The 27,095-nt window shown below is 38.4% G+C and overlaps 2 protein-coding genes and 1 long non-coding RNA gene across 4 annotated transcripts in view; 2 read left to right on the top strand and 1 right to left on the bottom strand.

Moving 5' to 3' along the window:
* Nucleotides 1-1,691: 1,691 nt before the first annotated feature.
* On the top strand, nucleotides 1,692-22,192 carry LOC110829298 (CUE domain-containing protein 2). 2 transcript variants are annotated; one of them, XM_022062882.2, is made up of 8 exons: nucleotides 1,692-2,289; nucleotides 2,498-2,603; nucleotides 8,431-8,636; nucleotides 11,930-12,120; nucleotides 12,443-12,622; nucleotides 14,757-14,882; nucleotides 15,460-15,690; nucleotides 17,273-17,702. In XM_022062882.2, the coding sequence occupies exons 2-7, from the start codon at nucleotides 2,512-2,514 to the stop codon at nucleotides 15,604-15,606; spliced, it is 942 nt and encodes a 313-aa protein (XP_021918574.2). In that variant the 5' UTR covers nucleotides 1,692-2,289; nucleotides 2,498-2,511; the 3' UTR covers nucleotides 15,607-15,690; nucleotides 17,273-17,702. The 2 variants fall into 2 exon arrangements, with proteins under 2 accessions (XP_021918574.2, XP_021918573.2); XM_022062881.2 differs by lacking the exon at nucleotides 17,273-17,702 and adding an exon at nucleotides 17,717-22,192 and having other exon boundaries at nucleotides 1,693-2,289.
* LOC110829287 (uncharacterized) lies at nucleotides 19,454-23,575 on the bottom strand. The gene is made up of 2 exons (XR_002542935.2): nucleotides 23,439-23,575; nucleotides 19,454-19,854 (listed from the first exon to the last, which is right to left on the bottom strand). It is a non-coding gene; the product is annotated as an uncharacterized LOC110829287 (long non-coding RNA).
* f (espin protein forked) overlaps nucleotides 23,467-27,095 on the top strand; it is an 89,578-nt gene continuing 85,949 nt past the window's right edge. Inside the window, exon 1 of the mRNA XM_087345139.1 lies at nucleotides 23,467-23,601. The gene's annotated coding sequence lies outside the window, so the exon portion shown is untranslated. The remainder of the gene's footprint in view (nucleotides 23,602-27,095) is intronic.

Raw genomic sequence — 27,095 nt, 5'->3', positions numbered from 1 at the left:
GCAAAGAAATGCATGTTGGTCTTTATGTGAAGTGTCTTGTATTGTCCTGTTTCATCCTGAATTGAATTGGATTATTCAGTTAAATTATTTATTATTATTGTACTGTATCAGCAGCCAGAAGGCCAATAGCAGATATAGCACAAGAGGAGAATACACTCTTAAATATAGAAAGGTAACAATAAAGATACCAAGAAATTATATCGGTAAAGAGGACACTAATACGCAGAGGCAAATTGCCACTGAGTACATCACCATATTTGTAATAATAAGTTATTAGATTACAAGGAACTAAATCAAAATTTATATAATTCAAATGATAACAGTCAATGGTGAGTAAAGGAGGAGAGAAACAGGAAAAGGATACATGAATTTACACTAAATGTAAATTAATATCTAATTTATGAATAGTTGCACAATTATTGTAGAATGTGATAAAGGGAAACAATTTTTTGTTTCAAATATATCGAAGTCCCTGCAGACAACATTAGCAGGTGATGCGCATCTAGCAGAGGGGCAGTTTTTAATTAAAGGCTGTAATTGAACATAGACAAAAAAAATAATATTTCAGATACCAAGTAGGAATTTGAAGACTGACAAACAGTAAAACAGCTTTAATGAAAATTCATTCATGTCGTGAAGCTAGTGCATTTTTGCCACTTAAGTTGAAAACATGTCTAAACTTTGTACTAAGGTTTGTGAAAATTGCTTATCAAAGTGTCTATAAGAGATTGGGTGTGGATTGGAGTCGTGCTATGTAATAAAACAGGATTTCTATGTGTGTTGTACATTTAACAGATGGCATGCCCACATTCGAATCATGTAGGGGCCTATCTTGACAACACTTTTCTTGACTGTTGGATAGGATGCAGAGGATCTGTTGAGTACATCCCTGCCCCATAATTCCCAGGTTTAATTCAACAGACTTTCTTGTGGGGACGCAGTGTACAGCACAATGCCAGCAACACTTCAGTTACTCTAGCAAGAAACTGAACGGTCTTGCTCAGCCATCCCAGCATACCTTTGGAGGCTGCTTGTCAGTCAGCTGCCACTAAGTGCCAATGCAAACATATGAGTGTTTAGTTTATCCATAACATGGACCTCTTGAAAAGTGTCGGGTGGCAGATGTGGCTAGGTGGAGAAACCCTCTTACCACACACTGTCAATGCCCAGCACTGGCTCTGCATGGCTACAGCTATTGGGTATTAGGAGGGCCTCAGGACACGTCTGGTTCTTCCAATGCAGCTAGGGTTCTGTGTGGGACTCTTTGACATCAGGTGGGCATGATAAATAATTTATAACAACCAAGGGACTTTCATTTAGGTGGTTCGGACATATTGGAATGGATGAGTATAGAATACCAAAAGCATTATTGGAAACAAGGATGAGTGGAAAGAGACCCAGGGGTAGCGATACACAAGATTCATAGACCAAGTTAAGAAAGATTTAGAAAGGAGGCCACGAAATGAAAAAAACATGTGCACAAGTGTGGAAACCATTGCTATATGGTACTTGTAGTGCATGATGATGATAACAGAAACTGTTTAAACATGTAACTGTGATAATATGTAAAACCTTTCGTTGTGCTGACTGATAGACTGAAAACACAACTTTTCCTAAATATTTTGCAATGCTCATTAAAAGTTGCACACCCACTTATCATATACGTATCTGTCTCATGGTTACGTGTGTGTCTATCTACCTGCCGGGCTATCTATTCGCCGCCTGTCCATTTACCTAACCGTCTGTCTGTAACTGTAGGTCAATTAACCCGACTTAATCATTCACCGCTCACTTTCGACGATGTGGATACACCATGCTGAAAATTTTGCTTTCTAGGATAGGTCATGTGTGATAGTGTAAATACGAACAGTGAATTCCCAATTTATTATGTGTGTATTGAATGCTTGAACAGGGAATCCGTCTGGCTTATATGATGCATTTCGAGCATGACCAAGAAAAGGACGACAACTTGTAAACTTTATAAGAAGGGTTTTGGGAAAGGGATTTATTGATCTATCATGATTACAACGCTTTAATTTCATACGTTACGTGTAGATGTCGCACTTATCGACTGTCAACTGCAGTTTGTGTTGTTTACAATTTATCGGCAAAGTTCTTGACAGTCCGTGTATTTTGCATAAAAAGGGATCCTCTTGTCTTTCTCGTAGCCTAAAGTTACTCCACAGCAGTGCCAAGTGCGTCTGTGCTTTACTGATAGCATTAAAGTTTTTTATAGTACTGGAGGGTTAATTTAGAGTCTATTGAATCCTGCAGATATAACCCCACTTGGTAAGGATCTGAGTTAAGAGTGATTATATATGAACTGTGATTGAAGTTGAGTTCTCTTGAGTACATAGTAATTGCTACTAGAGTCTCTATTCCCGCATTATTAAATAATACTGGTGATGTTATGTTGAATTTATAAGTCTTTACTTAAGTTTCAGAATCTGTCAAGTAAGTGCTCTTGATCTTAATTAAATCATTTGTTTGTGTGTAGTTGGACGTCAGACAATGAGTCGCTCAACAATAGCAGAACAAGAAGATCTTGTAAAAGAATCTCTTTTCAAATTTGTACGAAAACACATTCCTAGTGCTCAGCTTAGGTAAGTATTTGCAGGTAGTGTATATCACTTACAACGGCTGGAGGATTTGGCATCATATCCTCAAGTGTGGTGGTATTTGCGATTATTATTTGTAAATGACCATGAACACACATTCACAGTTGGCCAGAATTTCCTTTGGCTTGCCAGTATGCCAAAATTACAAGCTGCAATTTTTTTATGTAATTTTGATTTGTTTTAAATATGTAGATTTAGGTTTGCCATTTTAAAACTAGAATACTTGTATGGAGCTAGTTGTAACGATGGTTCCATTTTGGTTGAGTCTCATTTGGTTGTTTAGGAAATCATCCTTTCTTCAGGTGCTGAGGGTGTGTGCCATTTTACCTGTATACTTATGCTGCTTCAGCACAGCCATTTGAATTTATTACATTTTTCTGTGTTAGATATGGCAAGGGGGTTAATCAGTGTGGTTCTGTGAAGAACATTTAATAAAAATTTATTCACGCATATGGACCTCTTTGTCTTGTGTAAAGTGCTAACTTACAATTTGTGGCTTGTGAAAGATGGTTGTTAGGCTGAGGTAGCAGGGGGGACTTCACAGTCTGCTTTGGTGTTGTTTTATGAGCTGTTCATAGCTTGTTTAGATAGTGCCATGCCAGTAATTACTCTAGATATACAAAAGAACTTTGGTTTACTGCTATTGCTGCTGTCTTATGTTGTCAGATATCAGGAAATTTTAAACAGATCCTTTACTTGGCATCAAACATATTCCAGTTCTTTCATTACAGATAATTCCTTGTAGATACTGTTCTGCCCCATTTAGCTGCTCAGTTCTCCTGTGTGTGGTCTGTATTTCATCAGACATGCAAAGGAGCATCAATATTTCACTACCCAGGTTAAACAGTCATATCTGTTGATAGGTTATTGATTCAGTGTTTGAACAGAACTTTGCTACTGTGTTTATCGCAGAGTTGTGAATGATATATCAGGTGCTTTGGATCAGTCTTCAGAACAATGAACAACGTCTGATTACTGTGCATGTAGTGATAGGTAACACCTAGTTCTTTAAATCAATGTCCAATTCTCTATCTTTCCTTGTCAGATGAAGCTTTGCATTGTCTTCTACTGGTTGGTGGGTCACTTGGGTGTGATTAGTAATAATGAGGCCACAGACATTTATGCTGAATGTGTGGCATGTCTTAGCCATGCTGTGTGTTCCCTGTGGCATGATTAAAAGATAATTTTAACTCAGTGGAGCATATGGAGTATCTAATAGTCACTCAGCTAATCATGAGATTCCCCTTCTTTTATGGAATCCAGATGTTCAGCCAACCAACATTCCCTATCCTAAACCACATGAATTCAGCTGACACCCTCTCAGCCTGTTTCCTGAAGACTAGTTTTAATCTAAAGATAGTTGACTTCTGGATTGTTGCGCCATGTAGTCTGGTAGAAGTTTACCATCATTTCAGAGACCCTTGCTGTCTTCATCATCAGAGCAATGTGACCTCTGAAATGTTGGTAAATTTCTACCAGACTACACAGCGCAACAACCCAGAAGACAGCCATCTTCAGACTCACTGCCATGAGAACCTCAAATCTTACTTAACTGGAATACTTCAGGACAATGATGTCAGTGTTTATGATCAAATTGTCAGTATTATAGTATTTTATGAGACACTGGAGTTGTCTGAACTGTTTAAATGTCAGCTTTAGCTCTGGGAAACTTAGGTACCTTTGTTTAAATTTTGCCAGTGCCTTGTTTATGCTTTCATTCCTTTACTCAACTTTTAGGGTATTTATTTGTTTTTGTGGCTCCCATTTAACTTTTGTACTAGTTGACCATCTTTTATGTTATTTTGCATGAATGTTATGCCATTGAAGCTATCTGATCCTTGTCCTGTTTCAATTTTTTTACAGTCTATGATAATAACATGTGAGACACACAGAGTGTACCAACAATAGTCATGTACCCCTGAATAATAGACTGCCCCAACCTCCCCCATGTCATTTGAGTTGAGGTCACCCTGGTTGCTAGGCCACTGCTTATGCCAGTTGTGCACTTTTTATTGAGGTAGTTTTCTGTAAACTGTAAAACAGCGGCTGCTGCATGAACATTTTGGTTTAGCTTTCAGTTTCACATCCATAAGTAATGCAACCTAAGGGCTAGGAATATGAAATTTTTTATGAAGGTAGTTAATAAAAGTACCTTCAAGTTATGTTTGGTGCATTGGTAATAAGTTAATGATGACAAACACAGTGGTCATGTGAACCTCTGAGATTGTATCTGATAAATTTAATGCATTCAGAATCTGTAATTAAGTAATAAGATTTTCCCACAAAGATGATGATGATGATACATATAGCCAGTTGTGAGCGGTAAATGAAGTATTGATGCCAGTGTGGTTCCGTCATATGACCATCTATTCACAGATCAGCATCCTAACACATTAACTAAATTGCTTTTTATTGTTGGACTATGTATATAAAGCTTCTAAATATAATGTTAACTACACAAGTTGGAACAGACACTAAATTGAAAGGAAGAATGGAAACAAAATGCTTCTAGCTAAATAACGCTATTGAAACCACAGCGACTAATCTTGATAAATTCCGAACATAATGAAAGTAGTCTTTAGGACTTGTTTCCGTAACACCTTTAAACTGTTTGTTTTTCCGTCTGGTTTTTAACTTCTTTTTTATTAATTATTTATTTTAATCCGTCTTATCACAATATTTAAAATTTCTTATAATTAAGATAATAAAATATCATTGATGTTCCATATCGATTGATCGATTTACATTTTGGAACATCCTTTACACAACATGTTTCAGTTTTTATAAAACCATCTTCAGGTGTAAAAGATTTACGAACTTAAAACTCAAATATGATTCCATTTGGTGATGTTTCATGCCATTTGTTTTTCAATTTTGGGCGAGGTGTTGTCTTTTCTTAAATTTTATCAGATGTACATATCGGTCTGTAAGTAGAAGATTGAAAGAAACACTAAAGAATTTGAAAGAATTTATAAAAGAAATTTAGAGAATAAAATGCAAAATATATAAATTATAGTTAGAAAGTAGCAGTAAGATATAAATAAAAATAATATAAAATAAAAGTAAATCTAAAATAAAACATACCCTAGATGTAGGAGTGATTGTTCCGATATGTCCAGAAGTACGACTGTCATCGTATAGGTGTGGGTCAATACTGACTGGTTGCTTGTGAAAGGAGTAAGTGAAAGGTGGCTGTCGGGGTTGGGGTTAATGGTCTGTAGTGCATTGAAGATGGGGTTATTAAGGAATATGTTATTGTTATTCTTTTTTATTGTAACTATAATTTTAACACATAGTCTCTGTTAGGTGTTCTAACATTTGTGGTTGCAAATTTAGGTACAAGTAATGTCTGAAGCTGATGTTCTTGCATTTACACTCTCACTTGTACAGTTTTATATATCAAAATGAGACCTTCAGTTTGAGAAGTGTTATGATGGGAAAGCTCTTTGGTGCAGGAACTTCTAACAAACAGCTTTGAAGGAATCACTAATAAAGTAATATGAAGCTGTTGGGAAAAGTAATTGGCTTTGATAAAAGTAATGGTAGCAGCTACTCAGTACTGGTAAACATGGGTCTGATGTTTCTTCAATATAGATCTATGAAATGATGTTACTTTAAATAGGCCTGCCCTAAAATAAAATGCAAGCAATAATTTTTGAGTGTGTGCTCCACTCTCTCACACTGCAAACAAAAGCATGTGTGAAGATTAATAGAAATCATTTTTGACATGTTTCAAATACATGTAACTGTCCTACTTCAACTGATACTATTTTATTTTACTTTAGAGTTTGCCTTTGTACTGTAACTTCAATGTCTTCCATGTCTGAATGGAATCTAAATTGGACCCACATTTATATGGAGTTTTTTTTCTGTTTATTTGATTTTGACCATAGAATCCATCCTATATGTTATGGTACATATTTATGATAAGTCTTATATATCCGAAAATTATTAACGAAGTCATTTGACAAAGGCAGTCTTTCACACAACTGTTTCTGTTATATTCTTATATGCAAGTTGCAAGAATCAGGAGTTTAAAGGAAATTAATATATAAAAGGCTGATGTGGCTTGCAGGTTGCAGGATAAGCTTCATTGCTTCATTCAGTTCGTGGCATAATTTTTTGTATGAAGTACATTATAATAATATAACAAATTTGAGCAGTTACAATATTTTTATGCCAAATTTGCACTTTAGGATGGAATGTATCCTATTAAACAGAGCTAAGATTTTATGTTGTTTTATCCATATCTCCACTGGCACTGCCACACAAATTAGATTGTGATGTCAGCTGTACTCTGTGGTGGCTGTTTGTAGAGGTAAAAATGTTGCATTATCTGGACAGGTTCTGAAGACTGTGTGTGGTCAATAGATCACAGACAATGAAGCAGTCAATGATTGACAGGATGGTGCTGATGATCAGAGGTGAAAAGAATGGTATGAAGTTGGTTGTGATACATTTGTTGTTAATATACTGTGCTGAAGAGGCATTCACAATTTCTGTCAGCTGCTTGAAATTACTACCAAGAAGTTAACAGAAATGAGCAGAAAATTTTATTGCTGTTATCATGTACTGCAATTGTAGATTTCAGGACTAATTCCTCTTAATGGTTGTTTTCCTCAGTTCCTCCTTTCTTTGATGTACTCCCAACACTGCAAAGGTGTTCTTGAGACCTCAACACATAGGTCGTTCTTGCATTTATGTGAACCTGGTTCATTGTTCCAGGTTGTTCTTGTGCTGTCATTGTTCCATCATAGGCCATTCATGCACTGTGAAATAAAATCATGTCTTCCATCATTGACCTAAGATTGATCTTGTTCAAATGTGGTCTGATGTCCCATAGTTCTGCAACAGTTTGTTCTAACATTGGGAGTTGTTTGAACTCATTGTAAACACAACAGTCGAGTTGAATGATACAAACAGACAGACAGACGTGATCAGCCCATAAGGCAATCTTCACTCATGCCAGGGCATGAAAAACACCTTAATAACTTACAAATAATACATAATAATCAGGCCCATGATGAGCATATCTGCCACATGGGTGCAAGCACATTCTGCCACCCCTATGTTTAAGTACCAGATTTTTATATTTTTAGATTATGAAGTTTAATTATGGGTGGATTTCAGTTATTTTTAGCACCTCTTCAACCATGGCTGTCATAGGCAATTGCATACTTTGCTTCCCTCTGGTGCCACCCTTGATTTTCGGCATTCCAATGCATAGCATAGCTACTGGTAGGGCCTTCCTAGCCAGATTGGTCGAGGGGGAGAGGTCAGACCAAGACAGGTACCCTGGTCCTCCAGGTTGGGGGTTGGTCGCAAGGCTAACAACCTTGCACCGTAAAAAGGAAGATGTTTCGAAATCTCAATCAAAGCCTCGGACAGGAGGATAGGACCAAATGGAAGAGGAGAATTGAGGAGGCCATAGAAGAAGGAGAGGGGGGAATGCAATGCTTCAAAATTCTGTGCCCCCATAGCAAGTTGATGCCATTCTAATATTGCCACCTCTCATATGCTGCCACCCAGGTACAATGCACCCATTGCACCCATAGGGCAGCACAGCTCTGATAATAATCTTTTGCCTGAACCCATATTATTTATGCTTCACTGCAGTATACTATTGTAGGCCTAGTAAGGTTCTGCCCAGATTGATTGCCGTCTGCTCTTGTACAATATAAAGTGTCACTTTGGATACTAGTAATGTTTATACTTGTGTTGTATAAACCAGATGGCAACATATGTTTTGGAATTGTTGTAATAGTTAGCCTTAAGTACAGACCTAGTGAGACTGATACAGTTTGTTCTGCAGTTCAATTGATGAGATAGTGCTCAGCTATGTTGTGAGCATCTTAGAAGACCTGGGCACTGAGGCTAGTGTTGAGGAAGCATTTGACGTGGAAGGCTTCTGCGAAATGATGGCAGCATATTTTCCAGAATTCTCAACAATTCACCATGCAGCTGTGTGTCAATGGATGTTTGAACTGGAAGCCACACTTAGCCAGAAAAAAGGAAAAGGTGAGTAGGCAAATATTTCATATGTTGTGGATATCTAGGTCTCGAACCTTGCATATCAGATATCTGGGTCTGGTACCTTACTTCACATACCTTTGATGTTGTTTCTCCATGTACTGAGGACATACAATACTTCGGCAACTATTCACTTCAATCCTATTCATTCCTGTGTCCTCCATAGCCCATGAACATGTGATACACAAAAAGTACACTAACTAACTAACTAACTAGATGGCTTACAGAACCCTAAGGTTCATCACCGAAATCACCGATGCCCTCCAGTGGACCCTGTCCTAGGCCATCAAAATCCAGTCTCCTTCAACTCCCGTCTCCCATAGATCCCGCCTGAGATTACCCAGGTCTCCCCAGCGGTCTCTTCCCCTCAGGCTTCTCAACCAATACCCAGTGCACACCTCTTGCCCCGCCCATCTCATTCTTCTTGACTTAATTACCCTGACAATACTGGGGGAGGAGTATCATGGTCGTGCCAAAGAGTCCGTCTTCTCTCCTAGGCCCAAATATCCTTCTCAACACTCTATGAAAGTACACTAAAGCCCCACTAATTCAGACTCTTTAATTCTGACTGCCTTCATCTTTTAGGCATATATTTTATTTACAGAGAATGGAGATCTTTTGTAAATGAGAATTTGATGATGCAATTTGACACTTCCTGTTGGCTTACAGAAGTGTTCAAATACAAATGTAGTGCTTAACATGTTGTTTTTGTTACATTTGATTTGAATTCTTTTTATAACTTTGTTTTGAATACAAACATTTTAATAAGTTTCCACCTTCTTTTTGTCATATTTCTGTCCTTGTACCAACTAACGTAACATGCCACTCAATTGTGAATAAATTTGCTATTTTTTATGATCTGTGATTTGGAAAATATGTACATATATTTATGTTCAGGATTTTCACTAATTGGGATTACCCCTCCCTCTGTTGGCCCAAATTAGCAAAGTTGACTGTATTTTAATCCTGTTTATTCCAAACTTTGTCTGTAGTTTGGATTGAATTCATCTGAAGATGGCTGTCTTCTGGGTTATAGTACTATGTAGTCTGGTAGAAGTTTACCAACGTTTCAGAGCTCCTTGCTGCTACCATCATCGGGGCAAAGAGAACTCATTGCCCTGATAAAAACTTCAACTGGACTACATGGTGCTGCAACCCAGAAGACAGCCATCTTGGGACTCACTGCCATGAAAACTTCAAATCCTGCTGAATTTATCTGGCTCAGGATAGTGACTAGTGACAGGTTTTTATGAACACAGTAATGAACCTTCATCTTTCATGGTGAGGAAGTTTTTCACTATCTGAGCTTTATGTTGATGTTTTGAAAAGGACCGAACTCCATGGATTTAGTTAGTTCCGATTTTCTGCCAAGGAGTGTTACCTCTGTGACAGCATGTGTACTTTGGTTCAATCTGTTCCCAACTTCCTCCTTAGTCTGATCATGGTATGGAGGAGCAAGGCAAATTATTCCTCAGAAAGTCAACATTTGCTACCTACTTTTATTTGCAATTAAGAATTTGCCAGGTGTTAAGGAACATGATGCTTCGGGTTAAGCTCTTGAGATTTGTATGTGAATAGTCACAGAAAGTTTGAATTCTCAAGAGTTAGAAATAGCAGTTTATTAGAGTAGTTGGGGCCTGTGAAATATTTTCTTCTTCAACTTTTGCAAATCAAGCTTTATGGCCTGTCTCAATTCAGAAGTGCTTCTGAAATTATGAATCCATTTAGACATTTGGTAGGACTGCATTGATGGGTCATCAGCCCAGTGGAAGGACTCTACCTACACAGAACAGTACAGCACAGACAGATTTTGACAATATCCATGCCATGTTTCATATGCAAAATTCACCAGCCATTTCTCACCCATGATTCTCTACTAGAAGGCTTTAGCAGTCAGATCAGGATTGAGTAGAAATTGTGCAGAGGCAATGGGCTGGTCACTCACTACTCAAACGCATTAAACAAACTAATAAGGATAAATTGCCTTGAGTAACTCTCCTGGAACGGGCCAATGGCCCATTCCTTGAAGTGAAAATGAATGAATGGTTTAATGAAATGAATCCATGCCTTAAGTGGGATTCAGACTCAGAATTCTACTGTTTGGGTGGTGAAGATCCACACCCTAGACCACACAGTCACTAAAATTTCTGCATTCAGAATGTATGTTGGTAATATGACAAGACTTTGTGTGAATGTGGAGTTGTATGTTATAAATTCTGATTGGTCCAAAATTTGGATATCACTGGAATGCTGTATGTGTTCATGATTCTAATTTGTCTGCTGTTTGATTTCCATTACATTACAGTCATTCAGCCGATGTATACTGTAAGCTGTGACAAAAAGCACAAAATACATACAGATGTTCCAAAAAGAAGTATACACACATTCACTGAATTAAATAAAGACATTTTAAGAAACTAAACCATTACATACATCAGCATTGACATTTAGTGAATTAGCAAATTTGGTGTAGGTGTCAGCTTTGTGGCACAGTTGACAGTGGTGAGCAAATGACTGACAAGTGGCAATCAAAGTTGCTGCTGTGTGTAAATGTTTTTGGGACACTCTGTAGTTAACAATGAACTCTACAGCTTGTTATTATTTCTTCTGTACATTGTTCCCTAATTTAGCCTTAGTGAAGGAAATGTGTGTATTATCTTCAGAAGAATTGGGAACTGTTATTAATTTTATATTGATTCTTTCATATATATCTTAAGCGTATGAACTGTTTTGGTATTGTATCTCACATTAGAATGGGAACTTGGAAGTGAAATTAATATGTTAGTCCATGAATTGTATTTACCTGCACCTTGTCGTGGTGGTGGGGCTTGAGTACCTCAGTGACCCCAAGAGCTACTGGTAGGGCCTCCCTAGCCAGATTGGTCAAGGGAAGAGGTCAGACTAAGACAGGTACCCTGGTCCTCCAGGTTGGGGGTTGGTCGCAAAGCTAACAACCTTGCACCGTAAAAAGGAAGATGTTTCGAAACCTCGGACAGACGGACCTAACAGAAGGACCGAATGGAAGAGGAGAATTGAGGAGGCCATGGACCGAATATGGACCAGAGAGCCATAGAAGAAGAAGAAGAAGAAGATGATGATGAATTGTATTATCCCTGCAAGTCCCACACAAAACTACACTTAATACATAAGGACATGAGCTGTATGGGGCATATGACATTATGAAGCTGAGCTGCTTGCTAATTTGTCAACTACCACTCGAATGTTGTATATGTTCAACGTTCTTTTCTCTTGGTATTGTTTGATTTTATTCCTGTTTCCAGATGGAGGCAATAAGTTTTCAAATAAAGACTTGTCTGAACTTGCTCTACTTCCCCTTGCAAACTTGACACCTCGGTCACACAATAACTCTGAGTGCATTAGTGGTGATGTTCCGAGCAAACGAATCCACCAACTGTCTGAGAACAGTGACGGAAGTTCAGACAGCAGTGGGGAGTATTTCTCAAACCAAGAGGTACGTAGCTATTAACTACAGAAGTATATATTGTGTGTATGCTAATGTTGACAATCCATTTGGATCCTGAGGAGTGTCCAAACCAGTGACCCATTGGATTTGTTTTTATCACTTATGAAATATATTGTGAACTGCAATGTTGGTTATGTATTGAAGATGGCTGTCTTCTGGGTTGTTGCTGTATGAACATTTCAGTAAAATTTAAAATAACCAGAAATCTAGTTAGGTTCATTAAGGAATGTAGATTGATGTTTGTTGCATTCAGATTACCAGTGGGATTTATGCCCATTGCTCCAGAATATGGCATCTTGTTTTTTATCAGGACTCGGCCTATGTCGCCACCCAGGTGCACCTGCTCCAGGAGATGTTTCCAGGGGTGTGCATCATTGAGGTGCGACACTGCCTGGCAATTGCAGAAGGAGATGTGGCGCGTGCTGCCCAGCTAGTTTTACACAGGCAGGAGGCAGGCCAGAGTCTCACCCCCAATGCCACAGTGCTCCAGGTGAGAAGCATACAGAATGTGGGGATATTCTTGGACAGTTATCTGAAGTTTAGATTTAATGAATGTAATTCCCTAACAATTTATCGTGGGACCAATAGTTTATCACCACCAAAACAGAAGCTGAACTGACCAAAATTAATTTATTATCATAATTTATACAAAGGTGTTGGTGCATGTAAACCTCATTTGCTTGACCAAAGGGTAAGTTACTTCAAAACCTTTGCAGTGTCGTTGCTGATAAAAGACTCTTGTTATGGGAGATATTTTGCAAAGGTGGTCAATTTTTAGTTTACATTTTCTTTCTTAAGGAAAAAGTTGGCTTATGATGACCTTGCTGTCTTATGTATGAGCCCTCTTACTTTGAACACTTGAATCATTTAGCCAATTTTTATGCAAATTTTGTAGGAAAGCTATGCACCCAAACCTTGTAACTCTTAATTTTCTGAAGTTATTTAGTAGTATGGGCATGATAAGTGTATAAATCTGAGGGGTGGGAGTTAACACTGATACCATTGATATAGGAAAGTGAAAGGTCTTCAAGAAATAGGCCAACTTATATTTCGGATATTTCTTTGAAAAATGTGACACAATTTCTGTCACGTAGCTTTCACTTTGACATTGATAACTAATGGACCATTGCAACTAATAATATGTAATTTTGATGATGGATTATAAATAATCTTGTAAGCTATGTATGAATGTTTACAAGTTGCACCATTTTTTTAGGGTTTATGCAGTTGTACAGTTGCAAGCAGTAAGAACAATTCTGACTTGGTGAGGATTTGATCATGTGACCGTCAAAGCATGAGTCAGTATGCTAGTCTCTGAGGTATTAAGTTGCATTCTTGAATTGTAAATTTATGATTTGTAACACATGATTTTAAGCTCTGGAAATTTGTACTGTAAGGAAGTAGGCTTTATGAGTTCTGCTGTGAACACCTGAATATTTCATGACATGACAACTCATGGTTAATTGGAAGAAATTTATCACGTGAAGAAATGAGAAAATGCTTACACATAAAGGTTTGAATTCAGTACCCTTATGCACAGCTCTTATTTCTCAGAATTATTTCTCAAATCAAGATAAGTAAGAGACACCCCCTAATGCTCAGAAAGCAAAGGAAATGATATTAAACAATACAAAATATCCCAAGATTCTTCAATACAGACATATTGGTATCCGTGTTTCCAGTAAGGGCATGTTACATTTAGGTGTTTAAATAAAGAAATCTTATAAGGTATTGTAGATGCGTCATATTGTGAATTAATAGTATTAAAATATTTAAAAATAACCGTCAATCACAATAAAATTAAAAGATTAAAAGATTAAAATATCATATTATGTTCCCTATCGAGTACTCGATTTACATATGGAACTTATGGCAGTATGACCTCCGAAACGTTGGTAAACATCTACCAGACTACACAACCCAATAACCCAGAAGACAGAAATCTTCATACTCATCGCCCTGATGATGGAGGCAGTATGACCTCTGAAACGTTGGTTAGTATCGACCAGTCTACACAGCGCAATAACCCAGAAGACAGAAATCTTCATTAGATTTATTGTTTGTCAACTGATGATGCAAATTCAAGACTTCATAACACTGCCATCAGAGTGTTATCCTTAGCCATCTACACACTGTTGCTTTCAGCAGTACAGTTTTTGAAAGCACTGCAACAAAACATTTTCCAAAACGCTCTTCAGAGGAATTGTCACTGCATCTTTTACCTTGTGTTTGCTACTGAAACAGCACCCCCTTCAGCTGAGGTTTCACAACCTTGAAGAGGTGAAATTGTGGCAGCAAGAGATCCAGTGAGTAAGGAGGGAGTGGCAGCACTGTCACCTTGGTATCTGCGAAGTAGCTCCAGTGCCAAAGTCTTGATTACCTGATAAGGAAGATGTCCAGTGAATGCAAGAATTCAGGACATTGTACTTCAGCATCATTTAGTGGGCGGACTATTCCAAGTTAATTTTGAATAAAACAATAACACATCCAGTAAATTCTTCATTAGGTTACTTGCGTGGTCTGGAAACTGGATTAATGTGCATCACTATATGCAACCTTCTTTACGTTTGTAAATTAGCTCAGATATTAGTAAAGTTTCTGACTGCTGTTCGAATTTGTTTCAGCCAATGGCACAGAGGCAGAAGGCAGTTGTGGATGACCAGGAGCTCAAGTCTCGAATTATAGCTCGATACAGCTACGTAGACAAAGATGATGACGTTAGGGAGCATCGTCCAGTTGGGCCTAAGTCCGTAAGTATGCAGAATAGTGACCAGAGACTTTATCATCTGCTTTAAACTGATTGGTTAGTTTTAATCCTTGGAGTTTACAGTTCTCTTGTGAATGTGGGTAGTACACGACCCCTGTTTATTTTTAGATCCTCTCTGCCAGCCATCAGTAAGCGGAATCACTTAATGTCTCAGAGAGTTTGCTGAAAATTGTACATAACTTTGGCCTTTTGGGATAAGCCATGTCAAATGTCGGAGGTCAAGTTTTATACCAGCCCCCAGCCACAGAAACCTTAGGAGAATAATTACTAAAAGTTGCGTAATTTTGCATGGATACTAGTTATCCCGCGCAGTTGCCGTGATATATCTTTGTATAATTTCTGTAGTTATCGTAGTTGGTATAATTTTACTGTTTCTGCTGCAAAACTGATAGATAACGTAATTTGTCCTTTCGTGGTGGAACACCCAAAGCATTGCTGGGTATTTTTCAAGCTGGTCAGAGGAAATATTTTTTGCTGGCTTTAGCATTTCTCTTTGTATGACATTTAATGAAAAGTTTGTAGGTATGGAGAATCTTACTTTAAGACATGTCATATTTCAGGAACCAAAGAAGCTAGTTAGGTATCGTGATAACAAAATAGTCAGCTTGAAAGGCGAGAGATTCACGGAGGTGAAGAAGGAAGAGGAAGATGACATGAAGAAGACATATGTGAGCATTAAAGCAGCGAGGCAATATCGTTTGCATTGATATCCAGCATAGTTTTTATGTACCAATGCCACCCAACAGTGGAGTAATGATATTATATGTGGAGTGAAACGTAAATATGTGAAGGTAAGTGTTTTAAGTTTTTCGCTGTTAAACTGAAGCCGAATGCAATATTTGTGTTGTCTTCTTTAGACTCGGGTCACCTCCTCTCACATCATATAGATTATATGGCCTAAGACTGAGCTCTGAATTGTGAACATGGACCATTAAATATTATATTTATCATAGTATTATGAATAAATATAACTGCTGTGGTGGTCTAGCGGTCAGAACGCTGGCCTTGTAATCCTGGGGTCCCGGTGGTGCCCGAATTTATAACTTGTGTTGGGCAAGGCCGTGGTCTAGGCAACACGGAGTTTTCCTCCGGGGGTTTCCCCGGTTTCTCCGTGGCATCCCAACAATTACTCCATTCACACACAGAAGAAGGCAATGGCAAACCACTTCTGGATCACCTGCCTAAAAAACATAAATGAACTGGTCCCAGTCCGAGAAAAGGATGGAGGGATCCTTTTCATATGTTGCCAACCTCCTGTAAAGGAGATGGTATAATAAAGAAGAAGATGAATAAGTATCATTTACTCGAACATAGTTTTCCAGATAACTGTTTTATGTAAATAAGTAGACAATAATGAAATGTCTGTGATATTTAGTAGGTATTCCCACTTAGGTTAGGTGCAAATGTGAGTGTTTTTTAGTGAGCTGAAACCATTCATACACTGCACTGTTACAGCAGTGATGCGCACAAATGACCCTACCACGTGACTGTCATAAGAAACTGACACTGGTAATGGATAATGAAGGTGCTGGGAACAATGCTTTTGCAATATAATTTTTGTGTTGTCAGACTGATGTTAAAAATATTGTGCCAGCTTGTGTATATTATCCTGTGATTTAGATATTTCACACTAAAATTTGTGAGGACATAGCGGCCAAAATCATGTAAATGAAACGTGTTATATTGTTCTTTTTATCTTATAATAGGTTCACACTGAAGTTACTTGGATAAAACGGATTATGCATTTGAAATTTTTGAAATGCTGTGATGTATTATGTATTTTACTAAATTTAACATACGTTTAATTTAATGTTATTATCGTTGATATTTTTGGAAATATTTATAATTCTATAAAAGGTCATAATGAAGAATTTGAACAGTAAAGGTTAGGAAGAAATTTTATTGGTGGTGGAGGGGATGGATACATCAATATCATGTTCACGTGCTTTGTTTGTGGGTGGAGTCACAGCACCACATCTCGTCTCATCCACCAGTATGTCTGACGAGACCTTTACCTCTCTCCCGATATTATGTGAGATGATTCAGGCTTGTGACCACTTTCAGTGCCCTTTGGTCTGCTTGAAGGTATTGAAGGCTGAGTGCAGACTTTGCAAAAGGAAAGCTGAATGTACATGATTATTTCCAAAACTGAGAGTGACGGATGCCACTAACTCTTGTGTGGTTACATGTCAGTCATTTATAACTTTAGAATCAAGAGTGCAAGAGTGAACAGCAACATTTGCATTTGAAATGATCTCATATGATAAATCAGTTTTTGGTGTAATCTCATCTGATTCCCATTTCATAGATCTGAAAATAATTACGCACATCTTTCTCTGTAGGAGATGTCAATCGTAATATTGTGTCTTTCAGCCGTAGGTTTGGCTCCCTTAGTCGCCGAAACATGAATGACCTCACGCTGTTCAACTTTTGGACACTTCCATGCAGAAGGGGTGTTACCGTTAATGAATGTCTGACTGTTTCACGTAGTACAGTCTGCTGATAACAAGCAGTGGACACTTTCACCTCCTGTGAAATGCACGTTGTCAACTCATTTATTGAACAGAATTTCTTGTGTCAGTTTTCAGAACTATTGTGACCAGGGGGTGGGCAAACTTTTTAGCAGAGATGCCAATTTGGGGCACCTGGCTTATTCTGTTTTCTGATTCCACATTACTGTCAGTTATGTGACAATATATATATATGAGAGTTCTCGGCAAACAAAATTTGTATCTTAATTTTTGTGCAAACCATAGTTCGCCCATCCCTGCAAATACATCAGTTAACTGAGAACACTGTGACGTTGATCTGTTGCAGATGTGGTGCAGTGTAATAGTGCAAGTGGAACTTGGAACCTGACGTATTTATAGATATAGAACATAGGTAGTATTTTGATGTTGGTGTGTGTGCCATGGGACACTTCAGTATTGTGAATATGTTTTCGAGATTTTGTCCTGTCGTGGTGTACATACTTGATGTAAACTCTGTCACACGTAGATTGTGCCAGCGTGACATTAGATTCAGATCACATGGACTGCCTTGTGCAGGTTATTAACCGCAAGTATGAATATTGTACATGACAGACTGCAGTCACTTCATTGGTAGCTATCATCTTTGCAATAGGCTTCGAAGCATCTCCGAGTTGGTGAATTTTTTCACAGAAACTGTTCAAGGCCATGGTTTGTGTCATCTCCTTTCTTATGTTTGTCTCCAGTGACAGTTGTTGTAGCTGTCAAGGATTGTGCTTTACTCTTGAATTCAGGAGTATTGTGTCAAAAGAGGCACTGCCTACAAATTCACAATTTGTATTTGTTGCAAAATGAAATGTGCAGCTTCTTTCTCTCTCTCTCTCTCTCTCTTTAAAGAAGTTCCTCTTATAGCTGTCTGCATCAACTTGACATTCTTTAAAGAAATCATTTCAGACATGTGTCTTAAGTTCTTTAATGCAACGTCACTGTTTGAAATTAATGCAGCAGGCATGGGTTTACTCGTGTTGGCATATTCTTCCTACCACTTTCTGTTTAATTTACTATCCATCAATGTCTACATTTAAATATATCAGTGTCATTATATAATAAATCAAAGTGTAACCTGGGTTGCATATTGCTACTGTTTACGTAATCCACGTCTCACATAAAATAAAAAAGGGATGACACAAGCAGCCGTATGATTGTAGGCTGAAAATTCCATCGGCAAAGTTGAAAGATAGATTATGAAACTGTACGACGTGAACGTCTGTTGTGACCACACTTTTGCTGTTCTTGCAAAGGTTTTGGTACCCAGTATTTTGCTTTTGCTTTCAGTTGAATTCCAGTGTTTCTTTAGATCTGACACGGTATCTCCCAACCTGGAACTCGGGCTTGTCGTGTACAAACCGCTGTCATCAATTTGTTCCTTTGTATATTTAAAAACTTGATAGCTTTTTATTGCATTGTGCATTTTAATAGGATTATCATAAGAGACAACGGTCAGTATTGCCTAACTCTCATGTTACAAGAACCAGACTCCATCCCCACCTTAGTGTCCCCTTGGTGCAGCAGGATTATCAGTGAACATGTGTTTTGTTGATTCGCTAAAATGTCTGTCCATGATCTGGTGTTTGGAGCAAGATTGGTGAACGGATCATCACAGTACGTTCACTGAAGTAAAAATATTAAGTGATACCTTCTAACCATTTTGATTAAATAGAGTTTTAAATTTCCAAAGTGGTTTCAGCTTTTGTCTAGCTTGCAAAGATTGTTAATAGTAACATAATTTAATCAGGCTGTAATATTTAACCTTCTACGAATTTATGTTGCATTAATGCAATGCAGGACTTAAAGTTGTTGAAAGTCGGCGGTAGGTCTGAAGCTTGTTTATACCAAATCTTACTTCTCCATAACTAAGAGTTAGGAGCACTGTGAGAAAACTTTGACTGGTGGAAACACTGACGGCTTTTCAACTGATGATACCAAACTTTATGTGGTAAAATCTTGGTATAATGAACTTTTGTGGATTGACACATTATATTTGTTACATTGAAATTTCACTATAATGAAAGACAATAACAAGACGTTAATGACTTAAGATTTATTGTTTTTACAAAGGTCAGTGCATTTTATTGCATAAATTGCACATCTCCCATTTTTAGTTATATTAATGTAAAACAATCATTCATACATTCATGCTGTTCTACAGAAACTAGAATTATGTAACATTTGCATTACGCAAATTATTGTGCTTTATTTTTTTAAAAAGAACGCACGACTTCTGTTTTGACAAAGTTATTGCCATGTCTGGTAGCTTTAGTTTTCAGCTACTGCTGATCGCAGATTCTCCAGTCTCATGTCTTTTGTGTTCTGTAATCTTGGTGGAGGCAGGAGGGACCTCCGGAATGCTGATAAACTTCTACCAGGCTACACAGTGCAACAACCCAGAAGACATCCATCTTCATCTGACATCTACGGTTGAGGAAACTGCATATGAATAGAAAACAGTGGAATCATAAGTGCGTCTGTGATGGACCTAGCACATTTCTGGCAGCTATTTGTATTCAGGAGGAAGAGTTCAGGATGCTGATCATATGCACTTGGCGAACATATAACTACAGCATGACGTAGGAATACAGTCTTCATCTTCCATAAGGGACTGAACTGCGTAGAACAAACATCACCACTTGCGCACTGTTAATTAGTATTATCATGATTTTTAAATTGCAACATTACAAGGGTTGTCATCAAAATATTTTCATCTTATGGGTCATAAACTGACAAAACTGACATCTAGACCAGTGGTATTCAACCTTTTTTGTTTGCGTACCCCCAGATATAATTTCTCTTCAACTTTGTACCCCCAAAGTTGTTGGTGTATAATTCAAGTTATACATAGTATATAATCTACATCTAAAATAAATTAAATAAATTACATTACTGATTATTCAGTGATTATCATAAAATAATATTATTTTTTTAAAATTTCACGTACCCCCTAAGATGTCTTCGCGTACCCCCAGATATAATTTCTCTTCAACTTTGTACCCCCAAAGTTGTTGGTGTATAATTCAAGTTATACATAGTATATAATCTACATCTAAATAAATTAAATAAATTACATTACTGATTATTCAGTGTTTATCATAAAATTTTTTTTTTTTTTTTTAAATTTCACGTACCCCCTAAGATGTCTTCGCGTACCCCAGGTTGAATATCACTGATCTAGACTACAGTGTTGTAGATAATCTGTATGCTTGAGACATGTAATGCATGTTTAACAAAGTATTTGAAAGAAATGGTGATATTTTTAATTCTGAAACACTGCATGCATTTATTATTTGAAGCTTTCATGGCGACTAAGTATAAAGTATAAGGCTAACAACCTTGCACCGTAAAAAGGAAGATGTTTCGAAACCTCATCCTCGGACTGACGGACCTAACAGAGGACCGAATGGAAGAGGAGAATTGAGGAGGTCATGGTCCAAATACGGGCCGGAGAGCCATAGAAGAAGAAGAAGAAGTGTAAAGAATTGGTGAAGATGGTTCTCGAAACGGTGCTTTCTCCATTATACCACCTGGTATGGTGAATAGCCCAAGAAGAATTCATTATACTGAATACGTTGATGGTACGGGGCTGTGTGTGTATCTGGGTACAGCATTGAGGGGTCGCCAAGGGTTAAATTTTACTGCATTACAATGAAATTTAATTATTCATTATAGTGAAATATTTTCCCATGCGAGGACGTGGCACTTTAGCAGAGGATGAACAGTACTTTTGTTATACCGGTGTTAATTATGCCAAGGTTTTACTGAATCTATGTAAGATACATAATTACTTCATATTGTTGTATATCCAAGTGCCCTGTGTTCAATTCCAGTGCTTCAAAAGCGGAAAATCTGTGAAATTGGTTTTATATTTCAACAATTTTGTATGGTTAGAATTGTCCCTGAAAACTGGGACTTAATGGAATTGTTATAATAAATAATAAGCAGTAACACGATTTTAATTCAGTTTCTTTAAGAGAAATCTGGGCATATTCGAGGCACTTGCTAGCTAAATAAGTAGTTTCAGACAAGCTTTACTGATTTTAATGGGTAAATATTTTATACATGTGCAATGTATGAGATCGAGAGAGATTTTGTATACATTTTCTCACAAATATTTGACTGAATAATGGTTATGTAAGAAAGTGGTTTAATTGTAATCTCATGTTCTATTTGTCTTGTTATGTGGTAGACAAATGAAAAAATGTGTTAGCCAGATATTTAAAGTAGAGAAGCGTGTGATGAACTGCGTTCAGGAACTTGACAAACGTGAGTTCAGAGTGCTGTAATTCCACTTTTTTTTTCCTCCCCAGTCATCTTAGCTTCTTGTGGCTGCTGATTCAGCCAAAATTAATGTTAAGGTTTAAATTTGACTTAATTTCACTTTTTATTTAAAAAGGTGTGTTTTAATGAGTTGCAGTGAGGGTTCTCCATATCAAAATTCATCAGAATGTGATACAAGGAAAAGAGTTGAAAGTCTGAGGCAGACGCATGAGTCGAGGGCTGTGTAGGATTACAGGTTGCTTCTTGAGTGGAAGCGTCGTGGTTCTACTCTTCTCGTCTTTTCACCTTTCTGTTTTGTTACCACGCTTGTCTGTGACATACAGTCGTCTGGTTTTGAAACTTCGTGATGACGTTCTCATTTGTAAAAGCCTGAATCTCAGTATTTATGCTGCATTTATTAATTTATGGTTTTAGATTGTACTACATTTTTTTGTATGTATGACAGTTTTAGTTTGTTGTTCTAAAGGATTTAAATAAATCAAATTATATCAAAGGTGTTGGTGCTCTGTGATTCATTTAGACAGGTTGGATTGTGGGCCATATTGTGGCGAATGTGGGAGAGAAGTGGACGTCTAGTCCTTTTCCAGGATGAACCAAGGTTCTTCTGTAACATTAGTCTATGAGCATTGATGAAAATACTTGGTGGAACAGAAGTTTTTGTGAGTGATTAAATGTCCCTTCATGAAACTACTATTACTGCAGAATAGTTTCGCTCCTCTCTTATCTCTTGAAATGCAAGGCAAAGATTTTTCCACTCGGATATCGATCCTCGTCTTTCCTTTGACATTTTGCTAATTTCTCTGATTTCCACACCTGTCATTGCTGTAGTCCATATTTTGGGTAGTCTTTTTCTCTTGGCTTTCTTTCATTTATAAATTCTCATGTCTGCAACTTCAGTTTTGTTCTGTGATTTTATATTGAGAAAGTGTTACGACAGATTAACTTTCTATCTAGCAAGTGTAACCGATCAACCCTGCAGTTCCCTTTAACTGCAACCTACTTTTAGGGCTAACAAAGGGAACCTGGCAGAACCCAGCTTAGGATATTGTTTTCAGGCGGCTAGAAGTATTAAATTTAGTGCTGAGGTTGAAAATACCATCTCTTCCCCTGAGCGCCTACATGGCCCGTAGAACAATTAAATTTTAGCGAGTATTGCCGTATCCTCACATGGATTTTTCAGGTCAAAATGGATATGTGAGCAGACGGGCAAACCCTTACATTTGACTTAGAATTCCTGGAAGTCCATCACAGAAATTACTAGAAGGTTTCAAAGTCGATTTTTTTATCGCGAAATTCGAAGCTCGTCAGCCTGGTGGTCAGAATTGGAAGTTAGTATTCAGTCGAAAAGTTTGGATCTGTGAAGGGTTAGTCGTGAATCGTTGGCGAGGTTGTGGACGAGTAGTCACCGAGATAAAACTGAACAGTACGCCAAAAAATGAGAATTAATTGAAGTTAAGCGGTTCGTGAGTCACTTTAATCAAATGGTTTTTGGACTGAATACAGTGACACCACCCTGAACAGTGTACTGTGACGAAGATTAATAATGCAGCGCGTAACTTTTAGGTTAGGTCAGAGTCATGTTCTGATAAATTCGTAATCGATAGGAAGATTACGTCAACAGCGCCGTATCAGTTATCCAAAGGCTTTCAGTTATTCTTACTTTGTCGTCGTCACTGATTCTGTGAAGTGTCAAAAATGGTTCTAAAGCCGTGAATTTGGAGGTTATGATACGTACTTACCAGTGCTTTAATGTGAACTGTAGACCTTACAACTTTACACCTGAAACCCTGATTTCGCATCCTTCGATACGATCGTGTCCCGTAGATGGACCAAGGATTTGGACAGTCTGTGATCCAGCATCATACCCCACGGCGATCAGTTGTAGACTATTGAAGCGATAAGGTAAGACCTGGAAAGTTACACTTCCAGAGCAGCTGAAATTCTCTCTTGTCATGTAACCCAAGTGTTCATTACACTGACGACAAACTAGATTCCGTACTGGAATACACAGAGTTTTGCATACTTTGTACCTTTGCATTCTGAAAGCTCCTTGCCGAAACAGAATAAACTGTAGTAAATTACGTATATGCCAGTATTGACCACAAGTAGCATTTACATGAATCTGCCAATATGGCAGACATTTTAAAACCTAAGTTTATGTTTTCAATGTATGATAAGGTTTATTCTTAAAGTATTACATCATTAACTTCTTATTCACAAAAATAAAAGCTGTTATTGTCACAGAATATAAGCAAACATGTGTTTTAAACGTTTTTTCTTCAATCTCCATCGACTAACTTCTCTACTAGACAGACACAGTGTTTATTACGTGCACATCATTAAAGAAATGCAGAAGATGAGAGAACCTTAGTGAAAACTAGAATGGTACTTGAGTTCGCGTCCTGACAATGCACTTCCCAAAATTCCATTTTTGTATTATCTGCCAGTTTGTCTTCTTCTCCAAAGTGGTCTCCTAAATGAGTTTTTCTAGCCAACATTTTGTTTGCATTACTCCTATGTTTTGTGTGGTCTTGGCTTCCTTCATTTAATTATCTTAATAAAACCAGGTTAAGTGCAGAAACTTAACAATTTTCTCTCCATTTGCTCCAATGAGGCAAAAAGATTATACTCAGCAATTTCTTTCCAGACGCCTTCGCCCTCTGCTTTTCTCCGACATCAAGTCTAACACTAATATGAAACTGTTTCCACATGTTTTGGTCTTAATTTTTGGAAGTATTTTTATTTGTAGTAAAAATGGGATGTTATCCTGATACGTAGGAGTTGAGGTGGAATACTTGGCAAGATTCTTCACAGCAGGTTTATAACTAATGAATTAGTTGGAAGTTAATAACTATTCAAGAAGTGCTCACAAACCAAATGTCCATTAACATTACCACAAAATCTGTTATAAGCCACTTCAATCCATTCCACATCTTCGTTTTTAATACGTGGGCTCACGAGTTATCCATCAACGCATTCAAGTGTCCATCTGACAGGAACAAACAAATGCACGATTTTCATTTTTTGTCACTTGAATACTTCACAAGAAATGTCCAAAAATGTGTACAAGCCTATACACTGGCCTTCTCCTTCTCCTCCTGCTCCTTCTTCTTCTCCTTCTTCTCATTCTTCTTCTTCTTCTTCATCTATGGCTCTCCGGTCCGTATTCGGTCCATGGCCTCTTCAATTCTCCTCTTCCATTCGGTCTTCTGTTAGGTCCGTCTGTCCGAGGCTTTGATTGAGATTTCGAAACATCTTCCTTTTTAAGGTACAAGGTTGTTAGCCTTGCGACCAACCCCCAACCTGGAGGACCAGGGTACCTGTCTTAGTCTGACCTCTCCCGAGGGAGGCCCTACCAGTAGCTATGCTACCGTACACACTGGCCTTAACACAGGAAACTTGAAATGCATTACCCAGAGTTAATTTAACAAAAGGACTAATGGAGGAAATAAAGAACATTTGTGACGAATGTAAAAATTGGAAGGTCACAGATGGCAATCATCTTAAAGTATCGTAGACTGGGAAGTGTTTTATTTAGGTCTCATCTTAAATGGTTTCATATTGGGGTTTTCTTAGAAATACCACCTGCAGGAATGTAAGAATGAAATTTGAGCATTTTTAATCAACGCTGTTGAACACACAGGCAGTAATAATCCATCAGTTACGATCCAACCCTGGCGCGTTTGAATACTAGAGCGGTACTCTAACCCCATCTGCCCCCTGTTAAAGGTCAGACATCTAGAAACAGTAAATTATTAGGTTGTGTGTCCTTTTTGTAATGTGTTATGAGTGTGATCAAATTATCTGCATATTACGACTCGAGAACGGCTGTAATTCTGTACGGAAACAAATTCTTCCTTTGTTTCAGCGTAATATGGAATAAAAACTTTTTTTTCACGTTTACGAAGCTATGAGCATGTTATCTGTCGTAAGTGAAGTCCTGGTTAAGGCATCAGAATTGGCACGCCGTATTTGACAATTTCTTTGGTAAACTAAAACTGTGGCTCAGTTTTTAGGGGGAAAAAACCATGTGAAATTTCCGCTGGCGACTGGCGGTCCTCGTCAGTTTATATTCGCGCTGTGACACAATCCTCGGCGCGTGGCGCAACGGTCGGAAGGAAGCGTCTTACACAAACACGCACTTTCACTGGTTTTGCTAATCGCGGATTTTGAAATGAGCGTGACCACTAGGCAGTAATCTTCAGCGTGCCCTGGCCAACGAGCATTTATTTCAGTTCCTCGGCAAAACTCGTGTGTGTGTGTTGTTCGTTCATTCTCTAGGTGGCATTGTTGCTGGCGGGTTTCGGTATTGCTTTCAGCTGTTGGTGCTACTGGCAGAATGGTTGGTATCTTCATTTAGCTATGTCGGTTGTTCACGAACTCGTGGCGTCCTGACGCTACGCCATGGCAGGGCAGTGCGATCCGGCCGTTCTGCTACGGGCATGTCGGCGAGGCGACGTGCACCTTATCCAGACGCTCCAGCGACGCTATGGCACGGAGTCTCTGCTGCGTGTGCGCGACTTTCGGGGAGCCACTTGCCTGCACCACGCTGCGCGCGGCGGCCATCTTGCGGTGCTCAGACAATTGACTGTGTGGGCGAGTGGCACGGCTCCACGGACGCTGGTGGGCGCCACGCCGTTGCACGATACGGCTGTCATAGGACAGCTGGGCGCCCTCAAATGGTTGTTGCAGCACACCGCTTGTAGCCTACGAGACACGGACCTCGAGGGTTGCACCGTGTTGCACCTCGCGGCCAGGTATGAATCTGCTCTCACGTTGTGGGCAGTGCCGGAAAGATTTTCCTCAGACGTCTTGATAATGCAGAAAGAGTTGCAAGTAGCTACTTTTTCAGGACCGAAGGTTCGAATTTCCCTCCTGTTGTGGCCAACTGTATTTCATTTCGAAATTTGTTGTTTTCCTCAGTCACACAGCGTTGTAATGTTGGAGTAGTAATTAAGATATGTTATTCCTGAAGTCTCCTAAATTTGTTCTGACTCAGAATTCGCATACGACTCTGAAAATTTGTATTCGACACTTAATAATCACTGTACTGAATTGATAATCGAAATAATTTAACACGTTAAAGTAGATTATTCTCAGACTGCAGTTCTGGCAGCGAGCGAGTGTCTTTAAGAGCATTGGTAGGGGAAGGGGGGGGGGGTAATCTGCGCAGCTGGAAATTTTGCACGTCAGTTATTTTTGGACGTTTAAAATTCTTAACAGCGGTACTGGCGACTAACTAACTAACTAACAAATGGCTTACCGAACCCGAAGGTTCATCACCGAATTAACCAAAGCCCTCCACCGGACCCTGTCCTGGGCCAACAAAATCCAGTTTCCTTCAACTCCTATCTCCCATAGATCCCGCCTGAGATTATCCTCCCATCTACGTCTAG

This window comes from Zootermopsis nevadensis, unplaced genomic scaffold (genome assembly GCF_977971745.1).
Source record: "Zootermopsis nevadensis isolate Lab colony 2312 unplaced genomic scaffold, Znev_1.0 Znev_ptg000008l, whole genome shotgun sequence".
Taxonomy (NCBI): Eukaryota; Metazoa; Arthropoda; class Insecta; order Blattodea; family Termopsidae; genus Zootermopsis; species Zootermopsis nevadensis.
The sequence above is the reverse complement of the archived record's forward strand: the minus strand, read 5'-3'. Positions and strand labels throughout refer to the sequence as shown.

Coding starts and splice junctions, on each gene's coding strand:
- LOC110829298 (XM_022062881.2), top strand. CDS start 2,512: ATGAGTCGCTCAACAATAGCAGAACAAGAAGATCTTGTAAAAGAATCT. Junction 2,604..8,430: donor ATTCCTAGTGCTCAGCTTAG/GTAAGTATTTGC, acceptor TTTGTTCTGCAG/TTCAATTGATGAGATAGTGC. Junction 12,623..14,756: donor CCAATGCCACAGTGCTCCAG/GTGAGAAGCATA, acceptor AATTTGTTTCAG/CCAATGGCACAGAGGCAGAA.